Genomic DNA, 26,227 nt, shown 5'->3' with positions numbered 1-26,227 from the left:
TTTAATTTATTTATAAATTATTTTTAATTAATTTATTTAATAATATATTTTTAAATAATTATTAATTTATTAATAGGTACTAGGTCTAATGTTAACTCTTAGGAATACTACAAGGGATGGGTTTTTTATTGTTAAACAAGTTTCTCCTTCCACTCCCACTTGTTTCTCACCAAAAATGGTGGGATTCTACATCCCAAGGATTGCAATCTATAATCCCACAAACTAAACATGGAAAGGAAAGAATATTTCAGAATATTCCATATTTTCCCCTTCTACCCTACAAACCAAATGGAGCCTAATTGTGCCTATGCATGTTAAATAATAAAAAGCATTTTTGAACCATCATTGACCTAGATGGTTGGACCGTTTGGCTAAAATCCATCCAGACAATCAATTTTGTTTCACCCCTGAATTGTTCTTTGGCCAAAACGGTTGACTTAATCAGTGACCCGCTGACTTATGTGACTGAATCATATACCCATGCTTTCATCCTAGGCAATGCTTTTTGGTCTGTTATTGTATTTTAATTAATTTTTATTTTTATTTTTTTAAATTGCAATAGACTGTTCATTCAGGTTGGATGGTTGAACTACTGACCCAGAGACCAGTGGCCAAAATGGTTTCAGTTCTGAGTTGGTTTTAAAAATAATGGTTATATGCAAAATTTAACCACTTTTCATTTCTAATACTGAAATCAAATACAAAAGTTGTCCGTTCAACCGGCCACGGTACCAAACACCTTCATGATTGTTCTTTGTACTCTCAAATTTGATTTCTTTTTTTTTTTTTTGTTTTATGTGTTTTATTTGACATTTTGACCACAAGCATTAGAATTGTGTTTGGGTAAGCAGGATTTGTGCTTTCAATTTGTTTGTTTGCAGCGCAAAGCTCAAAAGCAAAAATTCATCCAGAGCATAAATTAGTAGCAAAATTGGATGCACCTTGTAAGGGGACAGTATGCTGGGTGAAATAGTTCTTGTAAGGGAGCTGGTAACCTAATTCTTGTGCTCAATGTAGTCATGAATAGAGCCCTGAAATTGATTTCTAAGTAGGCTAGGTTCTTTGGAAATAATTTTAATTCATTTTTTATATTTTTGTGGTTATTATGACAAATTTTCTTAAATATTGATACTTTGCTATTACTTTTAGTAATTTATAGAAATTATCATATTTTCTGGTAACATTGATATTTTTTATTATTTTCTTGATTAATTTCTGTTAATTTATTACAGTTTTGACAATTTTTTATAAATTATTGATAAATTTCTATTGCAATAAAACGTGGATGAGCTGGTGAATATGGCCCGTTTGGGAGAGCGTTCAGGTAGCAGCTTTTGGCTTCATAAGATGTCCCACTTAGATAATAGCTATATTTGGTAAAAACACTCGTTAGCCCAAAATAGCTGTCTTTCGGTCAGAAATAATAGGGTATTCCATTGAAGTTCTTTTTTTTATTTTTATTTTTTTAGGTTTGAAGGAAAAAGTAGGGAAAATAAAGGAAAGATAGGAGAACATTTAGTATAGATTTCTCTACCTTTCCTTTCCTTTCCCTACCTTTTCCTTCAAACCAAACATAACCTAATGAAAGCAGCTCAATCAAATTCAGTCCTCCCAAATTGGCCCTTAGTTACTTAACAAGACTGAAATGGCAGAGGTTTGGCATTGGAAGAGGATAAGGGTGTAATCAAGCAAGTGGAATGTGTTGGGCTATTCGAGCTCTCAAGTTTCGAGTTTCTTACTTGAATTCAACTCAAGTCTATGCTCGATTTACTCAAATTTAACTCAAATGTATACTTGATGTATGCGAGTATCAATTCAATCCAAACTTGATTTGGTTATAACTAAATTAAGGCCCTGTTGGGTTTGCAAGAATAGGGGATTGGAATCGAAATTGGAATGGACTATTCCGATTTCAACTGTTTGGTTAGGTGGAATTGGAATCTTATTTCCATTCCTGATGGAATGACATTTCCCCATTTGAGAAAATGGCCATCCCCTGCCCCTCCCTTGGGAATGAAATCTCATTCCTGCTGACTCCAATTCTCATTTCCATTCTTGTCTGAACCAAACTGACTATGGGATTAAGCGATTACGATTCCAATTTTGACTATGAACTAAATAGACCCTAATGTTATAAATTATAAATAAAAATATATTAATAAACTTGATTATAAATTTATTAATTTATATTATAAAACTTTAATATATAAAATTATTAAAAAAATAAATTTTATTATATTCCACTAGTCTCATGAGCCACTTGAGCTAGAAATTATGAAACTCAAACTCAACTTTACTTGTTCGAGCTTGACTTGAATTAATTATATTATCAACTCAAACTCGAATAGCTTATGAGTAGGTTCAATTCAGTTACACCCCAAAGGGGGCATAATTTTAAAGTAAATTGTAAAGGTTAGTAACTTAGGTTGTGTTTGGTTGCAGTGCAATTTTATTTGTATTAGTACAAATGTATAGGAGTGCAAATGAAAATAATGCAAATTTTGATTTGAATTTGTTTTGAATTTTAATTTATTTTGCTTAAAGTCTTGATTTATTTCATTTGTATTGCAGTCAAACAAAATAAGGTATGATTTGAAATAAAAATATATCATAATTTGCACCAAAATCATTTACACTGTCATGATTTTGCATCAGTGCAAATAAATATACATTGCAACCAAACATAACCTTAAAAACATCGTTTGTAGAAAGAAAGAAAAAACAAAACAATTAGGTTGGATAAGGGTCTACCCACCATTACCAAATTCATTAATAACTTAAAAATTCTGCCAGAACAGTTTTTAAGAAGTATATATCATTTTTCCCTATGTAGGACTTAAATTTTAAAATGACTTCATCATGTATATTCAAAGTTGACTGTCAAATTAGAGCTGAAAAGTTGGTCCAAAACCATACTTTCCCTTTAAACTATTTTGGGCTGAAAATGACCCAAATAAAAAATTTAAAGGTAGATACAAGAGAGAGAGGAGGTAGGTCATGGCGACATGGTGAGGTCTCCAATCCTTAAAGAGAAAATGGCTTACTTATGTGGACTCCACCAATTTGTTTCTTTGTTCAAAAAGTCATGATTTCAGGATCCCTTAGCCTTATGTGGCTAAACAGTGAGCACTTCAAGCGGAAAACGCGGGTGCATTATTCTCCCTTAATGATGTGGCCCATATTTAAAAAGTTTGACTCGCCTGATTCCCATCCGGCCAAAGTTTAAAAAGTTGGGTTTTGGAGCAATGGTATGAGACTTGGTTCATATTGGATGACCAAATAATAAATTAATAATTAAATAACAAGCAGTTAAAACGGTTCGTGGGATGCCTGTTTCTCAAAAATGTTTTTAAAGTCAATGGCTAATCTTCATTGAAAAACAATATTTTAAAAAACTATCCGAAATCGGAACCGTTCTGGCCACCGGTTTTTAGGTTGATGGTTCAACTGTCTGGTTCGAATGGATGGCACATTCTGACAAAAATGGCCAAAAACCGTTGAATGGGTTGAACGGGTCGATGGTTAAAATGCCTGGGTCAATGGTTTTTGGCCAGGGACTGGGTTTGGAGTAAAATGGAACTGATTGCTTGGACGGTTCTCGAGCCAAACGGTCTGACCGTCCGAGTCAATGGTGGTTCAAAAACCATGTTGAAAATTGCTTAGAGTACAAGAAATAAACTCAATAAAAGTACAATAACCTAGTTGACCCGATATAAATTTATAAGGCAAATGGATTCATTCTAGATCCATTAATTACTTGATTAATCAAAGCCATCTGCTTCGAGTTTTTTATCATAAATCGGATGTAAATTGAAAATTTCCAAATTTGATTACATAAACACATCATCTAAATATGTGATAATCGAATCGATTTGTTAAGTTTCAAGTATCATTGACAGACTTACCTGCTTAGCTAGATTCTTCTTTGTAATGTTTTATATTTTGGTGTATCTTTTTTTTTGTCCATTTATCAAATAACTGTAGTATTTAAATAGAGAGAATTGAATGAGGTGAAAAGTAGTAGTTCAATTTAAAGTTTAAACCTCACAATTAAATAGGGACTAAATTAATTAATGAATATTTTAGTAAAAAAATGTTCTGCAATCTTATTCATATTTTTAATAGTAGTTTAAATATAAAATTATAGATGTATTCAATTTCTTTTTATATTTTTTTTGTATTTCTATATTTAAAAATAATTTTGATGTCACACTTACTTTTTGTTAAGATGATAATTATATGATATTATACATGTTCTTGAATGTTTTTTTTTTGCAAAATTTATGTATTTTTTTTCATTTTTATATTTTTATATTTTATTAATTATTATTATTTATTTATGACATTAAATGTTAACATATTTGACCCAAAAGTTGAATTATTGATCTTTGCTTGATAGTAAAATAATTTTATTTTTTATCAATTCTAAATTATGTATTTCATTTTCATTATCAATAAAATAATTCTTGTTTATTACACTTATTTTTTTAATTTTATTAATAAAAATATCATAAATATGATTATTTTTTCTATATTTCTGTAATTTTATATATTTATTTCTATTTTAAAATTTTTATTACTTAATTATGACTTCATAGGTTGATCAATTTGATTCGGATGGTTGAATTGATTAGCCACCACTTGGATAAAGAATTATTTTGTTTTTGAGTCAGTTTTAAAATATATGGGCTTATATTATTAAAAATATTGGCATGTATTTAATTGGTAGCATTTATTAATGAAAAATAATTTAAATATGAGATTTAATAAGAGAAAATAGGAGTTAATACGTTAAGTATAAAACTTATTGAGAGGGGATTAAATGAGGTTCAACCCTTACAATAACAGACAAATATAGACATTTTAGTAGCTATTAATACTAGTATTAAAGGTATAATTAAATGACTTTCATACCCTTTTTCAAACAAATAATTAATTCAAAAAAACTTCCATTATGAATCCACACTTTTTTATATAGTATAGATTTTGATGTAGAATAGTTTTAAATGATAACTAGAATAATTTATTTATTTATTTATTGTATTTTTGTTTGTACCAATCAAGCCATTGACAGTATGCTCAAACCATTCAACTCATGACCTAATAACCCAAATGATTCTATGTGGGATTCAAGTCTAATAGGTCCGGAGTAGGGCTGCAATGAATTGGATTGAGTCTGATGATCTAATTCGGGTTTGCTTAAGTTAGATTTGGATAGTTTTTTAGCCATTATCTGATAAATATGATCTGTTTGTTAATCAGACCAAATTCAGATATTGTTTGATATGATATGTTAAGATTCAATATTAAGATTCCATTTTTCATAATTAAGTTTTAAGCTACTTTTAAGTTATAAAATTTGATTTAGGGTCCATTTGGTTTATAGCCGAAATTAAAATTGAAATCCTTTAGAATCATAATGGGAATAGCCAATTTCCATTGGTTTAGATAATAATCTGAATGAGAATCGAGATTAGCCTGAATGGGATTTCATTCCAAAGAGAGAGGGAGGAAATGATCATCCCCTCAAATAGAGAAATGTCATTCCATCAGAAATAAGAATGGGATTCTAATTCCATCCAATCTAACAGTTGGAATCAGAATGACCCATTCTGATGTTGATTCCAGTCCTTTATTCCCATGAACCAAACAGGCATATTTTTGTCAATCAAATATATAAACCAATTAGATTCAAATATATATTAGATCGAACTCAAATCTCTCATTCTTAATGGACCGGATTTGGATGTACCCGTTATCGAATTTGATTCGATTCATTTGTAACCCTAAGTTGGAAGTTGGAGGGAATAATTTTTTCATCCTTGACCACATAGAATGTGTCTAAAAAGTGCAAAACCCTATAAACATTTCGAACCTGATTTAGATACAGAGTAGGTGGAAGATGATTGTACTAACATTTTTAATGAATAAGACATTATATGGTTGCCAGATGATTTAATGAATAAGACAATTTTTATGCAAATGCCGTAGCAACAAAGTTCCATTGATTTCGCAATAATTTAATAAAATGGTACAAAAACAATTATATGGTTGTCTTGATATGCGTATCAATTTTTTTTAATCAGAAACTCGAGTGTCACATTGAATTTTACTAGTTTCATTCAATGCAGATGGCCCACAATTCGCAGGATAGTTAGAAGAAAATCGTTGGTTGTGAAATTAACTCTTTTTTCTAATGGTCTTTTATTCAATTGAGATGAGGGAATGGCAATGTTTAGGGCCCATTTGGGGGGTTTGAGCTGAAGATTCATGTAAGTTGATTCTGTTGCTTTGAAGCATTTCCAATAACATACATACTCAAAGAGGTTGATGCGGATCAAATGACTTTTGATTTTTAAATTGCACTCCATCTCAGAAATCTGATTTTAACTGTATACCTATAATAATTCAAAATTATAAACAGTTCTACCTATAATATTCATACCAGCTTGTGAATTGGCATCAATTCCGAGCTGATACCTACCTCCAACTGTACGGTAGAACTAGGATTTCTGAGGTGGAGTGCAGTCTAAAAACCCCAAAAGCAAATGATTTTTTCTATGACGTGGCTAGCGCAATGTTAAAACAAAATCACAAAATAAAGCCTTTTTTTTTTGGTAAAGGAAAAAAGAGATATATAAGAACGGAGGGTAATTCTTCCCCAAAAATCAAAAGAAACAATAAGATTTAAGGTTGTGATTGGTTTGAAGGAAAAGTTCGGGGAAGGTAGGGGCCTTCACACCAAACATAGCCTAAATCTCTACATACAGGAAACTCAGACAAATTACCTAATTAATGTATTGTTGTGGGTATGATAGGTGTGTGCATGGATTCACGCTTCAACCCACATTTGCTCCAACACTGCATTGAAAGTTTGAAACAATTAAATCAAAGCCTTTAATTTGTTGCCATGGTCCCATCTTAAGCTAGATGAAGTAACATTTTGGTGGGGCCCATTTTTTATTATTTTTTTAACCAACAAAGGTACCACGAAGGCCATGTCAGGTTTGATAGAAAATAAGAAAAGTAGATCTCAAGGAAAGTTCTTTTTAAGAACTTTTGCATTTGCCATTCCTTATTTTAAGGATTTATCTCTTTTTACAGTAAAAAGAATACCAAATGCAACCTTATTTTTTAACCAAACACAGTAGTGGTGCTTGAGTCAAACATTGACAAAAATGCAAATCAGGTACTGAGTTGAAGAATTTACGCAACATCGAGCTTGGGCCTCACGTGGGCCCTTTTAAATTTTAATAAATGTTCAACCCTAGCTCACCCAAATGCAGCACTATGTGGTGAAGGTCTACCCCTTAAGGTCACTTATGTAGTGGTTCAAGGCCACTTTGGTTGCAAAGCAGTTAACATGCATTGTGCTTTGTTTTGGTTGGTTTATTTTCCTATTGTCCTTTCAAGTGGTTCTTCACTCTTTAAAAATCTATGTTATATATAGTACTGTGAATGTAAAGTAAAATCTTTTTTTGACTAAAATTATTTTCCACTTCTTTGTTTGAGAAAGGGTATAAATGCCATCTTATTACATCTTTAGTGCTAGTTTTATTGGCTACTAAAATGCCCATAATTGTGTATTTAGTCTGTCTCTAATGGTAAGATTGAAAATATAACTTCAATTATTAATTCCCACCTCATTTAATCCCCTCTCATTAAGTTTTATACTTAAATTATTAACTCCCATTTTTTCTTATTAAATTAGATATGTATCAATGTTTTAAACAATATAAACTCATATATTTTTAAATTGACTCAAATACAAAACCATTTTTAACCCAAATGGTGGCTAAGCAACTCAACCATCCAAATCAAATTAATCAACCTACGAAGTTATAGTTAGGTAATAAAATTTTAGGAGAATGACAATTCAGCCTAGGGTCAGAATTTGTAGGTTCAAAGTACATTTGGAGTAGGTGTCAGCTCGGAATTGATGCCAATTCATGGGCGGGTATAGGTGCATAGAGTGTGGTTTTTCGACCTTTTGAATGTTTATAGCTGTGCAGTGGGAATCAGAAATTTGCATTGGGTCTGTCCGTACTTCTCCGTAAAATTTTTAAAAGAAATAAATATAAAGACTTACAAAAAATGTAGAAAAACTTAAAGACATTTATGATATTTTTATTAATCAAATTAAAACAATAAGTATAATAAAAAAGAATTATTTTTATTGGTAATGAAAATAAAATACATAATTTAGAATTGATCCAAAATGAAATTATTTTACTGCATGACAAAGATCAATAGTTCTAATTTTGGGTTAAACATGTTAACCTTTAATGTCATAAATAAATAATAGAAGTTAATAAAATATAAAAATACATAAAATTTGCAAAAATACTTTTAGGTACATGTATAATATCATATATTTATCATATTAAACAAAAAGTAAGTGTGGCATATTAGACTTATTTTTACATACAAAAATATAAAAAATTATAGAAAAATTGAACACATCTATGAATAAGATTGTCGAACTTTCTTTTGACAAAAATACTCATCTTTGAATTTAGTCCCTATTCAATTACGAAATTTAAATTGTAAACTGAACTATTGGTTTTCATCACATTCAATTCCCTCTATTTAAATCTTACATTTTTTTTGATAAATGAACAAAAAAAAAAAGATACACCAGAAGTATTAAATATTACAAAAAGAAGAATATAGCCAAGCAAGTAGGCCTATCAATAATACTTGAAACATCACAACTCAATCCGATTTTTACATATTTGGATGAGGTGTTTATGTAATCATATTCGGATTTTCAATTAGCATTTGGTTAATAATAAAAAAAACAAAAAAATATATGAAAATAAAAATAAAAATACATAAAATTTATAAAAAAAATTGGATATATTATTACTATGATTATCATCATCTAGAATTACCACGTGCAAAGCATGTTCAAACTTACTAGTAGAATTAAAAGAAACAACATCGACATAACTTCTTGTCTGTTTGGTTCCTAGGAATAGGGGACTGGAATCGTAATTGAAATAAGCATTGTTTGGTTGAGTAGAATTGGAGATTCCTACTCTTGGTGGAATAGCGTTCCCCCATTTGAGGGAATAATGATTCCCTCCACCTCAGGAATGATAATCCCATTCTAACCGATTTTGATTCTTAGGCTCCATTTGGTTTATGAGAAGATTTGGGTGGGATGGGAAAAGATGGGATGGGATGGGAAAGTATAAAAAATTAATTTTGCATTGTTTGGTTTCATTGGGATGGGATGGGATGGGAAAGTATAAAAAATTAATTTTGCATTGTTTGGTTTCATTGGGATGGGATGGGATGGGAAAGTGTAAAAGGGACCAAATGACTAAAGTATTGGAGCTCAATCTAATGTTCATTCTCCTCACCGTTCAAACCAGAGGAGTGGTGGCGGCGATCTCTTTCCTCTTCGATCTCTCATTCTCTTTCCCTCTCTCCCTCCATTCTTTCTTTTATTTTCTATTTCTCCTCCCTCATCCAACTTCCTGCCACATTCGCCATCCCTATTTCTTCCTCACTTTTCACTGCTACTGCAGCGGCAACCTTATTCCTTCGATTACTGGCAACGGCAACTCAGCTACCACATTCTTTATTTCCTGATCGCTGCCGCTGCAACTCTTAGCAACGGCGGCCTGCGAAACCAGTGAAGCTCAAAGCAGCGATGGCCTACGAAACCAGCGTCGACAGAGGATGAGGCATACGGGAGGGAGGAGGAAGACAAAGAAGAATACCAAGTTCTAGTCGAATGGACGAGGCATGCAAGAGGGAGGAGGAAGACGAAGAAGAATATCGAGCTCCAGTCGAATGGACAAGGCATGCGGGAGTGAGGAAGGAGATAGATTTTCTTGAGTTTTTCCACCGGGGTCACACTGTTTTGGTGCGACCCCAAATCCATGATTTTGGAATTTGGGATCCCACCTTTTTCTCATCCCATTTCCCATCCCCTTCTTTCGTTCAAAACAAATATGAGAAAAGAGAATATTTTTGGAATATTCTCTTTTCTTATCCCCATCCCACAAACCAAATGGAGCCTTAGGTGGGGAAAGTGGGGAATGGACCATATTCAAATTCTGATTTCAACCATGAACTAAAGGGACCCTTAGTATTTTCTTTTTTGGTGTGAAGGACTATCTTAAAGTGATTAAAAGGGGATCAATAAGGGCACATGTCCACTAGAAGCCTAAGAAGTTATGGGGGATGTTCTACCCTTTTGATGCTGTATTAACAATTTTTAAGGATGCCTAGCCCAACCCGGCCCATACCCAAAATGCAATAATATTTATCTGGGGTTAGGATAGGGACAAGCTTACCCGTGTTAATTATAAAAATATGACTTTTTATAAATTAAAATTTTTATTTAATTTTAGTCTATTATAAAAATATATATAAAATTTCTCTCTACATATTAAAATAAAATTTGTTATCCAAATATATATGTATATAACTTCCAAGTCAAACTTAGGGTTTGCTTCGCTTGGACCCTCCTTGCCAGAGCTGTTAATGGACTCCGAAAGTCCGATAAGTGATTAAACTCATAAGTCATGGGTCAGGTAGCCCGGCGAGTTGGCCCGGCCCGACCTATTATAAATCAGGCTTGGTCATAATTTTAGGCTTACGTGCTCGGGCTCGGGCCTGAATTTTTTTTCGGGCTGGGTTTGGGCTTTCTCTAAAAAGCTTGGCCCTAGTCCGACTTGATACTATATATTAAATAATAAAGATATATTTTATTTAATAGAAAATATATATATATATGCAATATTTTTTCTTTATTCTTCTTCTCTATTTTTTTAAGTGATAGTGAGATTTTTATTATTTTTGAGTCTTGAAGGTTTTTAATGTAAATAAAACACTTTTTTATTGAATAAAAAAGATGAAATTTCTTGTTTCAAATCTTTGACCGGGCTCGGGCTCAAGACCTATGCCTGATGGTCGAATCGGGCTCGAGCTCGAGCCTGAATATATTCTGTTAATACATATAAAAAGCCTGACCTGGCCCGGCCCATGATAGGTCTATTTGTCAGCAATGGCTTGTCTTTTTCAAGCAGACAACAAATTTTACTGAATAGAGTCATTGCCCGCATTTAATTAAGGACAAAGAATAACATTTTCATTGCTATAGATTAAATTTATTTGAAGAGATGTTAAGGTCAGAATTATCATTTTCCACTTTCATTTAATAAAAGGCCGATTAAATAAATTGATTACAAATTATAAGAAATGTTTTAGTAAACCGATAGATTGTGGCAAATTGATGAAATATTTTAATAAATGACCCTTGAATATTTTAATAAAGGTCAGAATGACACTCAATATTGAATATAACTATATAAAACCCGCTGAACTTTCCCAAGAAAATAGAGTTTATGCTAAACCCAACATAGAATTTGTTCTTGGAACAGACCAAAAGTTGAAAAAAAAGTTAGATGGGCACACATGGGACCAACTCGGCCTTGGCAAATTATGGATTTGTGGGCTTGGCGAGGGATGAAGTGGAGATCTTATCCACTTGTTGGAGGAAAGCCCCACATGAATTGTGCAAACTGCTAAGTCAAGGAAGCATCCTCTCTCTCTCTCTCTCTCTCTTTCATATAAGTCTCCTCTTCTCTCTCTTGCCCTCTTTGATTTGTTTGTCTATTTGTTTGTTCAAAAGGTTAAGAACTAAGATTAAAAGCTATGAGGTACCCTACATCAACAGTTATGTCACCCATGACAGTTGATCCACAAGGATCACAACCATCGGATTGTTCTCTCTTAAGAGACCCACAACCACCGACAGTCCTCTAAATATATAGCTGTGAAGGAGGATTCAGACTTCCCAAATTGGAATTGACCTTTTCTAAATGATTTTTGTTTCAGTTTTTCCCCCTACTATTTTTATTTGCATAAAACCCAAAACAAAATTGAACCAGAATTTGCACCCCTCATACATTGGAAAATCAAGAAGTCGTACAGTAGACCTGAACTACAGAAGTGGTCCAATCTCCAGAGTACAGCCTCTAGATTTGGCATATCAACCTCCACGTGAAGAAAAAGCTTCTAAATAAACCTCTTCCATTTAGGTAGCAGGGAAGACGTTGCATTGGGTAGTGTCATCCAATATGGAAGATAAGGTTCAGGCTTAACTGAGGTAGGTGATCATGTCCTTAAACCCTAAGAATTTCAGATGGGCGCTCATAATTTGCCACGTGTTCACTTAGGTTGGGGGACCTGTATTGCAGTGGGCCCCAGTTAAGAATTTGATCTGTGAGTTTGAGGGGCCCTTGGGGACCTTGTAGAATCGTGAGTCATTTATGCATTGGCATCATTAGATCGGAATCCAATGAAGAAACAATATTGGCATTAATTCCATCTGACACCAGTTGGCCCAAGATAGATCGCAGAGCCTGGCCCAATTATACAGGCACGCGTATTAATCGGTTGATTTCTTACTGGCCCACATCCCTTGGGACAATCTAGACTGGTTAAACCCAAACCAGTTCAACTAGTGCGAGGCTGTCAGCTGAGCGAATTTCAGGCTTGCGAGCTGTATCCAAGCATCAATATGGGCTTGTTAAACTAATTAGGCCTGCATGAGTGGGCTTGTCTCTGTTTATGCTTGAGTTTGCTACCCTTAGCCAAATGGCCCATAGGGCTGTACAAGATTTAAAGTATAGATACAAATCGACCTGTATCAGTCGATATGTATCGTTTCAGCACACTACCAATATGTCCCTACAGTGGGTGTATCAGTGGTTTGATCGGTTCAAGGTGTGGCAAAGACCTAAATCGGCTCCCCTGAATCAGTTGGTGAAAAAAAAAATAAAAAAAACCACCAAAAGGAGTATTGATTCGCCTGATACGCCCATACCAACGTATTGGGCATATCGATATTTTGAACCTTGGGGCTGTATTTGGTTTGTACAGGTTTGAGGTTTTCTTTTTTTTTTTCCTACTTTTTTGTTTTTCCAAACCAAACACAACCTAAAAGAATGTGAGTTTCATGCTTATAAAAAGTAATGGAAAGTTGTACTGGAAGGGTTATTTTATGGGAAAATTCCCGATCAGTATCCTGTACTTTGGCTCGAGTGACAATTTGGTCCACAGACTTTAAAATGCGACAATTTAGTACCCAAGCTTTCAAAATATGACAATCAAGTACCCAAGGTTCAAAATATCGATATGCTGGATACGCCGGTATGGGCGCATCGGGTGAACCGGTACTCCTTTTGGTGGTTTTTTTTCCTCCAACTGGTTCAGGGGAGCTGGTTTAGGTCTTTGCCACACCTTGAACCGGTCAGACCACTGATACACCCACTGTAAGGGTGTATCAGTGGGGTGCTGGAACAATACGTATCAGCCGATACGGGCCGATACGTGTCGATACTTTGAATCTTGTAAGTACCTAAACTTTCAAAATGTGACAATCCAGTACATATCGTTAACCAATCCGTTAATCAGCCGTTAAGTGACATTTGAAAAGTCAAAATGCGCTTCAAATGTCATCCAATTCTCTTTATCAACCATCCAAACATTGACAATAAAATGAACAGTCCAAAATTCTAGATTCTTCTAAACAGTCATCAACTCTTTTTGAATAAAAGAGGCTAGCATTCGGGATTATTCAGTTTTTTTTGTCAATGTTTGGATGGTTGTTAAAGAGACTTAAATGGCATTGGAAGGGCATTTTTGACTTTTAAAATGTCACCTAACAGTTGATTAACGGACTAGTTAATGACAGGTACTGAATTGTCACATTTTGAAAATTTGGGAGTACTAGATTATTGCATTTTAAAGTTTGGGGACCAAATTATCACTCGAGCCAAAGTACAGGATACTGATTGAGAATTTTTCCTTATTTATATATATATATATATATGGTGAGTCATTTTGGGTAATCTGGATAAAGCCCTAGTAAAGGCCCATTTGGGAGGCTAGCTGGCTAAGCTGATTCAGCTGCTTTAAAGGATAAGCTGTTCAAAGAGATGAAGCAGACAACCCTTCCAATAACTTTTGACCAAAGTACCAAACATAGCTTGTAGGCTTGTCCGTGTAGGGCTCACTTAGAAAGCCAGAAGCCGCTGTACTTCAGCCCTCCCAATTAGGAACTTATTTCCCCCAATGACTTTTATCTTTTTGAGATGGGCCCCACCCGGATAGCATATAACCAATTTTGGATGAAAAATCTTGAAAACCCAAAGGGGCCCGGAAAAGAGGCCCTAATTTTGGGTTCAACCAAAGCTTCAGCGTACCCAAACGTGCCCTAATTTTGGGTTGCTTGAAGCCCTATCACAGCTGAGCTCTCCACCTCATTCCTCGTAGGAAAGAGACAGAGCTCATTATGAAACAGCTAATAAAGGATTAAGCAGATGTGAGAGACTCAAAGCCAAAGGTGGGTAGGTGTTGGTTTGGAATGTGGACAGTTGATAAGGAATCAATTCTGCACATGCGTTTTCTTTTTCTTTGGTTGAATTTTGAAACTTGAAACCTAGAAACAATGTAAAGCGCAAGGAAAGAGACCTTTCCATTATTATTTTATTTTTTGTAAGAAAAGAAAGAGAAAGGTTGATCTATCTTCTTTTGCTCTACCCACTGCGTGGGAAATGCAAATGGGGGTAGGTAGGTGACATCCATGATTCCAGCCTGACCCATACCCACCATTATTTTCCTTCTTCAAACATTGAAAGCATATGCTGTAATCTTCTCTCTTTAGAGGTTGTTGCTTGTGATGTAAATACATGATTCCAGCAAATATCGATACGTTCAATATGTTGGTAGAAGCGTATTGAGGGAAATATCGGTTGTTTTTTTAGTTTTTTTTTTTTTTTAATTCGGTTCAGAGGGGCGCCAGACAGCCAGTTTAAGGTCCGTACATCCCTTACCAGTCAAAACCCCAATAAACCTTCTGTAAGGATGTATCGGAAAGTTCCTGATATGATATGCATCGGCCGATACAAGTCGATACATGTCGATATTTTGAGCCTTGACTTGACCCATACCCACCCTAGGGCTCAGTTTGTTTACCATGCAAATTTCATTTGCAGTGGTATAAATGCATGGGAGTGCGAATTTTTTATTTATTTGTGAAAAATATAACAGAAAGTAAGTTGAAGTAGTATGGCCGTGGTCCCTGCTTTATGTGAGAGAGAATTGGGGTAGGAAGAAAAAAGTGTTAAGGTCCATTTGGTTCGCAGTTAGAATCGGAATAGTCTATTCCCATAGTTTATTTGGTACACACAGGAATGGGAGCGAGAATTGAAAATTTAGAATCAGCAGGAATGGAATTTCATTCTCAAGGGAGGATAGGGAATGGCCATTCCCTCAGATGAGAGAATGTCATTTCATTAGGAATGAGAATGGGACTCCAATTCCAATTCCACTCGATCAAACAGTTGAAATTGGAAAAACCCATTTTAATTCCGATTTCAGACCCCTATTCTCATGAACCAAATGGGGCCTAAATTTTGCATCAATTTTCGTGATACAAAATTTGGACCGCCAGTGAGTATAAAGATAGAAAAAAATACAATTTTATATCAGGCAAGAATGCAAATTACAAAGAAAGGAAACCAAAATAGAATAGAGTGCCAAATTTGTGTCCGGTTCAAATTTTCACTGTAAACAAACAGAACCTTGAAAATTCAGGTAGGTACAATTAAAAAAAATGAGCTTCTTTCGCTGCTACTGCTTCTTCCTCTTCACCTTTTCTTTATCTCCGGTATTTGGGGACGGTTGTCTGTATTTGAATTCATCCAAAAATTTTGACCGATTCTATGCCAAATTCTGCCACGTCAGGACTGTCATTTGGTTTCCCATTATCCGAGTCCAAGTTCAAAATTTGATACGACTACAATGGATTTGAATCTCAGAAAGTCAGACCATTTGTAGTCGAATTATTAGATATGTATTCAAACAATCCGATCCACTTAAAATCTAAATCATATCCATTGTATAACTTGGGCAAAATCTATGACATATTCTATGAATAAAGTAAGACATTACAATGATATCTATTATTAAAGTATTTAATGATAAATACATATTATAAAACATGAATCAATAAAAAATAAATAGCTCTTATGATAATTCCAATGTAATTGGTTGACAATTTGATTCAGGGTTCATTGAACCACTTTGGAGAAGTTATTTAAGATAATTTCATCGAAAAGTCAGATGACTACATGTCTGACAAAAGATAATTTCAATTGCAACGATTGAAATCAGCTGCCGACAGTTTTGGTTTCCATTAGAGAGAGTGCATCCCCGATCATTATCTTTATCCGACAAAGGGGCTCATCTTGTCACTATGATCACCCACTCAGATGAATTTTCAGATTGTCCCAACATACCCAGGTTTTGACCCCCGCTAAGGATCTCACTGATTCGCATATCAAAGGCAGCCCAATCCGACACCTAGTGTAGTATCATAATCGAGTCTAGGGGTCAGGTGTAACTTTCCAGTTTTGCCCATCTATCTCCAAGGAACAGGGCAATACTGGAAATCTGGTCCGGTTCAAAGATTCAATTAATCCTACATTGCATGTGCCTTGGGTCTCACCCTGGCGGCTGAGACAGCAGGCCACCCCAACATTTCGCAGCACACCAGTGTCAGCCTTGGCAGGATAGCTCTCCCTAGACTTATCCAACGGTTGTGAACATTCTAAACTAACACAAGTGTCTCATAAGTGTCCAGTTTAAGGGTATTACACAAAAACACACCACAAGAACATGAATCAAATATGTACTTTATTCATTTACTATAAATTCATAATGTACATCATTCCGATTGGAGCTAAGGGCATACAACTGTCTAACAAGGTATTCAGGCCTTCCTCGCTGCAAATGGATGTTTTTGCCTTTGTAGTGATATCTTTCACTCAAAACTGATGGACTTGTGAATGGCCAGATTAATTGTCTTAAAACTGTTTAGTAACTGTACATATGCATTGGCAACATTTTGTTTATTTTCTGAGAAATTAGGAAAATAATTTATTCTTTATTGAGTATTATTTTATAAGGAAAACATTTTGTTTTTTCTTCATTATTTTAGTTGCAACCAAAATATTTTCTAGGGAAAATGTTTTCTGAGGAAAACATATAATTTGGACTAGATTGGGTCCAATCCGGTCCATTTGCATTTCAATTGGACCAGACTAGATCCGGTTTATATGAGGTTTGAACTGAATTTGATCCAGTCCATTTGTAAATGGATCAATATTGGACTGGACCAGATTGGACCAAATCTAGTCCAATTGACACCCCTACTCTATTACACCCCAAGCCATTAAGAACTTTACGAGCTAACCAGTCTGTCGCTTAATAAATTTGGTTTAGATATCACATAAATGTTTTAAAATACAATTCAAGTATCATGGGAGACTTAATCAAATTATAATATTCCATTAACTTTTTTACTTTCATTTATTAAAAATATGTAATTTCAAATTCAATTCCAATCCCAACCCGATAAAAATCTTATGGATAAAATTCTATTAGAACCAAAATGTTAATAAGACCGGATTGAATTTAATACAACCCTATGTCACCTCAAAAGGAATTAAATCGAATACCCACTGATCGTATCAAGGTGTTTTAGGATTCCATTTTGGATCCCATCGGATTTCAGATTTAATCTGAGTCTGTTTTATTATTTTTAAAATAAAAAAATTTAAAATTAACAAAAGTGTATTAAAGAAAGAAAAATTTATTAAAAATCCAAAAAGGAGGGAACAAAACCTAGGAGCCGAAGCTCAATACAACCCGATCCTACTTGAAAACGTGCATTTTTTTATTTATTTTTGAATCCAATCCTATAGGGTTCAACGTAATAGTAACCCACAACCTTTCAATTGTATTTTTAATAATACATTTTGAAAATCTAAAAACCATTAATTTAAATTGGAGTTAGAAGTCAATGAATTATAAGAGTATACTCTATATATGTAGAGATATCATGACCTGGTGGTTCAGGTTTGCCAAAACCCAAGTACTCTTTTTCAGATCCATGAAACAATTCTCAAAGATCTTTTTCCCTTTTGGAGATACAGGAGCGAAACAATCAACCTATTGATATTGGAAGACCCAAAAGATTCTTTCAATGTATCATTTCTGGGTCTTTTTTTCTAAAATGTAGCATGCAGTACGGCAAAAAGAGACAGATATGAATTAAAATTTCTTTTCTTATCAACAAGTAATTCAATTTCTATGACAGGATATTCCTCAATTTCCCGGCTATTCACGGAACGTGAGAAGCAACCGGAAGAAATCGAAGAATTTCTTAGGAATATTCTGCTTCATGTCTTAATTTATTTGTACTACAATCAAACAAAATAAGCTAAAATTTGAAACAAAAATAGGTCAAAATTTAACACTCAAATCATTTGCACTGCCATAGTTTTGCATCAGTACAAATTTATTTGCATTTTTGCACCCTATCGGGAAGAATACAAACCACTTCTCTATAAACTTAGCCTTCCTTTGCAAAAATGCATTTACATTGGAGCAACTCATTAGCAATAATATCATTATTGCTGCAAGTTACCCATACCATGAGGCATGAGGAAAGCAAATCAGGCTATTTCATGCCTATGATTTAGTTTGGAAGGAGTACAAATACAAATTTGTAGGGTACAAAACCTTACATTTTATATTGTTTTAATTTGTATGTATTTGTACTGTACATATTTGTATTTATACTCTTCCAAACCAAACCCAAAAGTCAAAACTTTGAAAGTTATGATCATTTTATATTATTTTAATTTGTATGTATTTATATTTATACTCCTTCCAAACCGAGCCCAAAATTCAAAACTTTGACAGTTATGATTTCTATACCACTTTTGTGATTTTAATATCCACTTCCCAACGAGATATCTTGTTGAAAAATCCAAGAAGTATTTTTGTCCACCAAGAGGGTTGTGCCAAAGATGCTCTTTTTCCCACCATATTTATTTTGTTCGCTAAAGTTTTATCTGCTCTATTGAATATCCACTCTATGACTTGTTTGGTTTTTTTTTTAAATGTTTTAATTCTGAATTTACATCAAGGAGTAATTCATACTATTTTGTAGGTGGTTTGTGAAAGAATGTATATTTAACAAATCTATAATCTTTTTCAGCAAAGCAAAAATACCCATAGAAGAATGTGAGTTCACATTGCTTCCTTGTTGGGCCCCAAATGCATGAGCGAGAGAAGAGAGATCTTGAGAGAATAGTGCTTTATAAAATCGACCTTCAAACCCTCCCTATATGCCACATGCAACTCTATTTACTTTCACATACCAAGGTTTAAAGTATCGATCATGCTGATGGCTTCTCTATACGTTCCTCCAGGGGTTGTATCGGGTCAGACCATGGTTTAGAGAGTAATCAGGCCTTAAACTGACCCTCTGAACTGATCTTGAAAAATAAATAAATAAAACTTAAAAAAAGTACCAATACTAGCTTATCAGCTTATATCGATACTTTGAATCTTGCCAAAAACAACATCTAAGATGCTTAATAATCTTTGCCAAGATTTTTGGTGAAGTGATGTAGTGGGGGGCGAGAAGATTCAATTTTGAGAATGGCATCACTTTCTTAAACCCAAATAAGTTGGACTTGAGGGAGGGATGGGGTTTAGTTAGAGGAATAGAGGAATGTTGTATTTAGTTTAAAGTTGTGCATGTAAATTTTAAGTAAATGATTTAGGGCCATGTACCATGGTTCATCTAATTGTTGTAGCACCTAAGGCCATGTTTGGTTTGAAGGAAAAGATGGGGAAAGAAAAGGAAAAATAGGGAAATCTATACAAAATTTGTAAAGACATGGGCTAGGGCCGATTGAATTAATCGAACTGAACCAATTAAGGGTTTTTTAGTTTTTCTTATAACTTTTATCATATTTTATATCTAAAAGGGTAAATTTGATAAGCGATATATAAAATAATATTAGTTAAAAACACTTAATATAATTACATAAATAATTTACTGTTTCACTGTCATTTTTATTAAGGTTATATTATCAAAAATCAAGTTTTACGTTATTATTTAAATAAATAAATATAGCTGTCGATATAACCGAGTCTATCGGGTCAGGCTTAATTATTATGACTATTAATCAGGATGGTTCTTACTCATTCCAATTAATATTTTGTTTTTGCTGTAAAAAGGTAAAATCTTTACGCATCGAAAAAAAAAAAAAAAAGGGAAAGGGTCTCCAGGGGTACAAAAAACCGCCTCCTAGACTCATTAGAACTAGAGACAAGATGGTGAGCTAACACATTTACATCTCTAGGAATACAAAAGAAACTTAGGCTATGTTTGGTTTAAAGGACAAGGTAGGGAAATGAAGGGAAAGGTAGGGAAACTTTTATTTTACAAACCTTGTATGAGTTTTCCCTACCTTTCCTTTCCTTTCCCTACTTTTTCCTTCAAACCAAACACATCCTTAATAGATTCAAATCGTCAAGAAAATGAAAAGAGTAGGCCTACTGAGCAGGGAGTACATCGAGTTTTTCCTTTGCAAGAAATTAATCACCGCGATGTTATCACTCATTATCCAAGAATTTTCGAGCACAAAGGTTGCATGATGTAGTGCTTCAACTTCCATTGCCTCTACATCAAGAACGCAAGTAGGTTCTACACCAGCCTCCACAAATAACCTTGCTTATCATCAACCCATCAGCAAAAGCCGACCCAAATCGCAAGGAACCATCACAATAAATTTTAAAATCCCCCTCCAAAGCACATGTCACAAACTTCCACTATTATCAAATTGGTTAATCTCTCAACTTAAAAGTAGATCTGGAACATGATTTTGGAAGATCACCTTATTTCTACCCATCCAAATTTTCCATAGTGCAGTACTAAACCAAACAAATCTCCACCAGGATTATACATCATTGCACCCCACATGAGATAGAAGTCTGAATCCAACTTTATATTGTTGAAAGTTTGAAATTCCTCTGGATAAAGGATGCCAACCAAATCTTGACCCAAACCACACTGATTTCGAGAAATACCAATGAAGAAAAAAGATGATTGACTGATTCCACACTTATCTCTAGTCATGAGTCCATAGTTCAAGTCTTCAAGAGCTTCCACATAAACATCTAAATTCTTGGGTAGAGTTTTTGTTTCCATTTTTTTTTTTTTTTTTCAGGTGGCATCCCCATCAAAAGATAGGTGGAAACAAAGAAGTCTAAGCTAATTTCATAGAAAAAAGTCCACTTCTTATCAAAGTTCACACCCAACCATCCTCCATAACTGCATTTTTTGCAACTGGCACATTCATAATTGCTTTCCTTGTCCCCTCATCAAAGAAACTTTGCAAAATTGAGCAACAGTGTGAATTTGGGAAGGGATGATGCTTGAAAAGAGTAGCCCTATCATACGATTGGTCACATTTTTACTTACAAACATTCCTGACCTTTGGAAATTCACAAATGACCTAAACAAGCTCCAAAATCAGTAACGCCTTTTGGATAACTTCCAGCTCACTTATAGTTGCCCTACCAAAGATAACAAGATCATTTGCAAAGAGCATGTGCAAGACAGCAGGACAACCCAAGTAATCTTGATACCTGACAGTTTGCCTTCATCAACAAGCTTTGTTAAGAGCAGAGAAAGAACATTTATGCATATAATAAATAAAGTTGGTGAAGAGACACATGCACCAAATCTGAAGGACCACCATTTCGATTTCCTCCTTCGAGAGCACTCTGCAAAGATCAGCATTATCCTCTTGTAAAATCAATGGTTAAACTAACTGCATGATATTCTGATTCAGAAGGAGATTGCAACTGGTAAACAGGACTGTGACACCCTGTCCCGACCTGTTGACAACCCTAGTCTTGGCGGGCATGTTAAGTAGTAGATCACCTCTTCTGAAGTTGATGAGTAATTGGAAATGGGTGGAAAAATTTAGTCTTTCCCTACACCAAATCTTCTGTAGGAAAGGTAGATTCTATGATAGAGGCTAAATGTTTGATTATGAAAATTATGGTTTGGAGATAACTGATAACAAGAAAGAAAATCATGGGAAAGGACACATTGTGGAATCTCCAAAAGAGAATGCATGGAGCATGGAAAATGGAAATTCAACACCCAGTTCCCATTTAGAAGAGTGCCTGACACAGAAAGAAATGAAAAATGCAGTCTTCAGTCTCATTTGTGGATGAGTTCAACTTCAATCCATCATCTGTGCCATACATGGTTCCAATAAAAAATAGCCAGAGGAAGCATCATTGGACTTGAGAAAGATTCCAACACAACCCACATATAGATATCATTTTATGCAACCTACCGTGCTTCCTCGCTGCATTTATCATGTTGCAATATTAGCATTAACCTTCTCAAGTTCTCTTATTTCAATCTCTCCGATGAATAAGAATGTGCGCCTCACCCTAAGAGAGAATTCTGAACCAAAAAAAAAGGGTTCCTAGTTCGAATCAGAACATAATGCCCCAAGAGATTCAACATACGAAGTCACAATCAAAGATAATCTGATCCAAACCTCAGAGAATTGGAGTGGAGAATTTTCCCAGCAGTGCAATCAATCAAAGGGAAGCTCTACATAAATAACATTGCTTAGAAGTGGTGTATGCAGATCTTAGAAGCCCCCTACCCAGTACGGAAGTACCCACAAAAAGAAACAAGAAAATAAAAAGGAAAAAATGAAATTACACAAACCACCAACCTTTCTTTTAACATGAAAATGATGTACAACCTCCAGAAGTTCCAGAAGACTCTGGAATGTCCTCTAATCTCATAGTTGCAGCAACTTCCTCAATCAATTTCCCCCTATCAGTCGAACCATCCACTGCTCTGTTCAGTCGCTTCAACCAGATGTCGTAGTCCACAGGGTATGGAGTTCCACAGAGGCTATCCACGTAATCAGCAAATGCTTTTAATAGAGCTGAAACCTCACCGAGCTGCTGTTGAATTAATCGCCTTGCCCAGCATCTCTCCCTCCACTGAAGTGCAGATTCAATGGAATCCTGCTGCTGCATTGTTCCTCCACAGACAAAATATAGCAGATAAATAAGGCTCTCGGCATCTGATGCTGGACACAGCTTCCCCTGCTGAAGTGCATGAGTTGAGGAGAATTGCAAATTTATTGCTGGACTATCTCTATCTTCCAGAACTGCACGCCCCCAGGAAATAAGCACAAACAGAGATCTGTTTCTGGCACCATGGGCATCAACAACACGTGCAATATTCTCAGGGCAGAGGTCCCCATGCATAACATTGGCTTTTGAAGCACTTCTAAGAGCTGACAGGCAGTCCCGGCAGCAGCGGACTGCCTCCTCAGAGGAAAACGGTCCATCCCGAGCAACAATGGATGACAGTGGCTCTCCAACTGGAGATGTCACAAGAATTGGTGTTCCACACCATGGGTGATCACACCGATCACCTGGACTCTGCTTCTTACAATGACCAGAATGTAAAATGCGACCAGAGGCCACAATTTCAGGCAAATACTTGCTTGAGATACCCTGCTGCTTCAGAATGTTCAATACTTTAGTCTGCCTCTGTACCTGGTACCACAGACTCATATCCTCCCAAGATGGCTCAAGCCTAGATGGATGTGCTCCCACATGTACAGTCAATAACTCACCAGGATGTTCTAGAGAAATGGCACTGTATGACATGCAGTTTCCTTCTACCAGAGTCTCCTGAATCCTGAACCCTTTCCGCCCTTGCTGATCTTCCAACAACATTATTTCACCCTGCTTGAGCTTCAAGCGTGATGCTTGCCTTCCAAAAGACAGGTCCTCATCATGGTCAAGTTCAACAATCTCCTGACTGTGGCTAGTCTGCTGCATGGAGACCAAACCATTTCCATTATCAAGAAGGCAGCACTCTATCCTACGCTTCTGGAGACGAAGACTATGATCTGCTGCCAATGTGGAAATTGACTTTCTTGGTGGACCCTTCACCTGAACTATGGAGTGAAAGGTAGCCAGAAGCAGTTGCAAAGTTCCCAAGTCCCCCCAATTGGCATTTCCTAACTTGTTCCATATCCGATCCACTGGTGAAACACTAACTTCTGCATGAACTTTAATCCATTCTACCACAGAGTTGTATGGGTTGCTTGAGTTGACTTCAAGCTTACTTAGATCTCCACCAAATTTCACCACCCCTCCAAACTTGGAATCAAGAACTAGCAAATAGATAGAATCACCATTAACAGCATTGTACTTGCTCAAAGTTCTAGAAAGAAGTATATGAAAACCATAAAACAGGGCTTCACATATGATAGCGGCAGAAAAGCCCAACTCATTTCCCTGTGAAATATCTGGTTTAAACAGTGCAAATTCCATCACTTGATCCCACTGAGCTTGCATACTGTTCTCATTTTTTGATAACAATGCTGCTCCACAGAGCCCTCCTAGCCTTCCTCTCATTATTGCCCTTTCAACTGTATAGAACTTAGATCCAGGATGACGTGGACAAGACACAAAGAATGGCAGTGGCCCATGTTTGTGCCAAAAGGTATGCCATAAACCATCTACAATAGTATGAAGGAAGTCTTCTAAAGCAAGATACTCATCCTCTTTCAGATCATCAGAAGGATACAGTGAGTAAGGCATACGAAAGAGCTGCTGAAATAAGATCCCTTCTAATGCATAATCAAGTTTCCGCAACTCATCAACAAGGAAGGGAGACCTAAACAATTGTTTCCCCTCCTCAGTGCCTGAAGATGTCCTCTCCAGAACCCAATCTTCAATTTCCTGTGTAAATGCATCAACATCAGAAAGCTTCCTTGCATAGTCTTTTAGACCCCTGAACACTCTTCTGGAAGTGGGAAAATACTTGCTTGAAGTTGAAACCTCAGACCTTCTATCAGGAGAAACACCTGAATAACATAGAGTTCATAACTATTAATTGAGAGTCTCATTCACCATCACACACATAAACTAGTGGATTTAGTAGCCATGGTCACATGTGTAAAACTTTCCTGTGAATTACAGAATATGGTATTTTCAAGGCCAAAGAAGAAACGAGGATATGACCAACTGCAGTGAGTCAAAGTCTACTTATCCTACTTGTTTCAGGTGGCAAAGAAATTCATCAAATGGAATCTATAAGAACAACTTTTATCTGGTAGGCCAATATTTTGTATGTATGAAATGAGGGAGCATCAAACTGGATTTCCCATAGAATGAAAAGAAAAAGAGAATGACAACAAATGTGCATAAAAACTAGGAGAGTTAATCAATTATAAAGTAATAGACAGATTGCAGAAGCACCAGAAAATGAGCTGTTATTCTAGAATCAATTGTTTCAGGCTATTCTTTATGCTTAATGTTAAAATGTACAGTTGCCTATGTAAGGGCATCATGGCCTTTGCATTTTTTACTAGGTTGTTTGGGTTTAGTTTTGTTGATTTATTCTTACCCTTAGGTTTAGGGGGGGTTTTGTCTTTATACTTATCATTATGGCTTTACCCTATTCAAATAAATAAGATGTGGGGTGCTACCACACACCTTTTTGGGGCCTCCCTAATTTGATTCCCTTATTCCCTTTTCTTCTAACTCTTCTGTGGCAGATTACATGGTATCAAAGCATATTCTACTATAGCTATTAGTTTTCTTCCTTCTCTCACTCATTTTTCTTTATTTCTTCTCTCCACTCAACTGGAATCTGAGATGGTGATCACCTTATCATCTTAGACCTGATCAGCAAAGAAGGAACTCAATTTTGTTTTATTTTTTCTTGGTTGTAGAACCAAGAGACTATCTTTAAGGGTGACTTGCATGACTAAGGTGGTGTAAAACTGTTCTGCTCCAAAGGCACAATGCTATTCCCACATTGCATTGCTGTTCTAGTTGTTGGATTGTTACCTGTACGTAAAGAAGGCCTCTTTTTTACATAAAAGTACTTTTCATATCCCTAAAACAGATCTGGGTATCTACCTACTATGGTTAAATGTGCACCAAGTGCACTGGTCATAGGACCAAACTACTATTCTTTAAGGTGATTTACATGACTAAGGTGGTGTAAAAGTATACTTCTGCAAGGGTACAAGCTATTCCACATCGCATGGCTGTTCTAGAGGGTTTGATTGTTACTTGTAAGTAAAGGACTTTTTTTCACATAAAAATACTTTTGATATTCCCTAAAACAGAGGTTGGAAGCCCTTCTCCATGTCTTTTATTGGTGTGTAAACACCTGTTAGTTTTTGGAACAACAGTGTAGTGGCTGCAAGATGACTGACTGAATTTTTGTGGTGCTATTGGTTATACTCTGGTACTGATCATGACTACT

General features: G+C 35.3%; 1 protein-coding gene across 8 annotated transcripts in view; it reads right to left on the bottom strand.

Moving 5' to 3' along the window:
- Nucleotides 1-15,742: 15,742 nt before the first annotated feature.
- Nucleotides 15,743-26,227, bottom strand: part of LOC148852593 (uncharacterized) — a 41,415-nt gene continuing 30,930 nt past the window's right edge. For 2 of the 8 annotated variants that reach the window (XM_088946960.1, XM_088946966.1), the window contains 2 exons: nt 22,653-24,815; nt 20,253-21,675 (listed from right to left, as the gene is read on the bottom strand). In XM_088946960.1, the coding sequence (XP_088803086.1) occupies nt 22,660-24,815 (2,156 nt within the window). In that variant the 3' untranslated portion in view covers nt 20,253-21,675; nt 22,653-22,659. Of the gene's footprint in view, nt 15,760-20,252; nt 21,676-22,459; nt 24,816-26,227 lie in introns of those variants that run through there. The other 6 variants (XR_016099669.1, XM_088946963.1, XM_088946961.1 and 3 more) reach the window with 6 other exon arrangements.

Source organism: Nelumbo lutea, chromosome 5 (genome assembly GCF_056320005.1).
Source record: "Nelumbo lutea isolate HS-2025 chromosome 5, American lotus-T2T, whole genome shotgun sequence".
Taxonomy (NCBI): domain Eukaryota; kingdom Viridiplantae; phylum Streptophyta; class Magnoliopsida; order Proteales; family Nelumbonaceae; genus Nelumbo; species Nelumbo lutea.
This window is presented reverse-complemented; position numbering and strand designations above follow the sequence as displayed.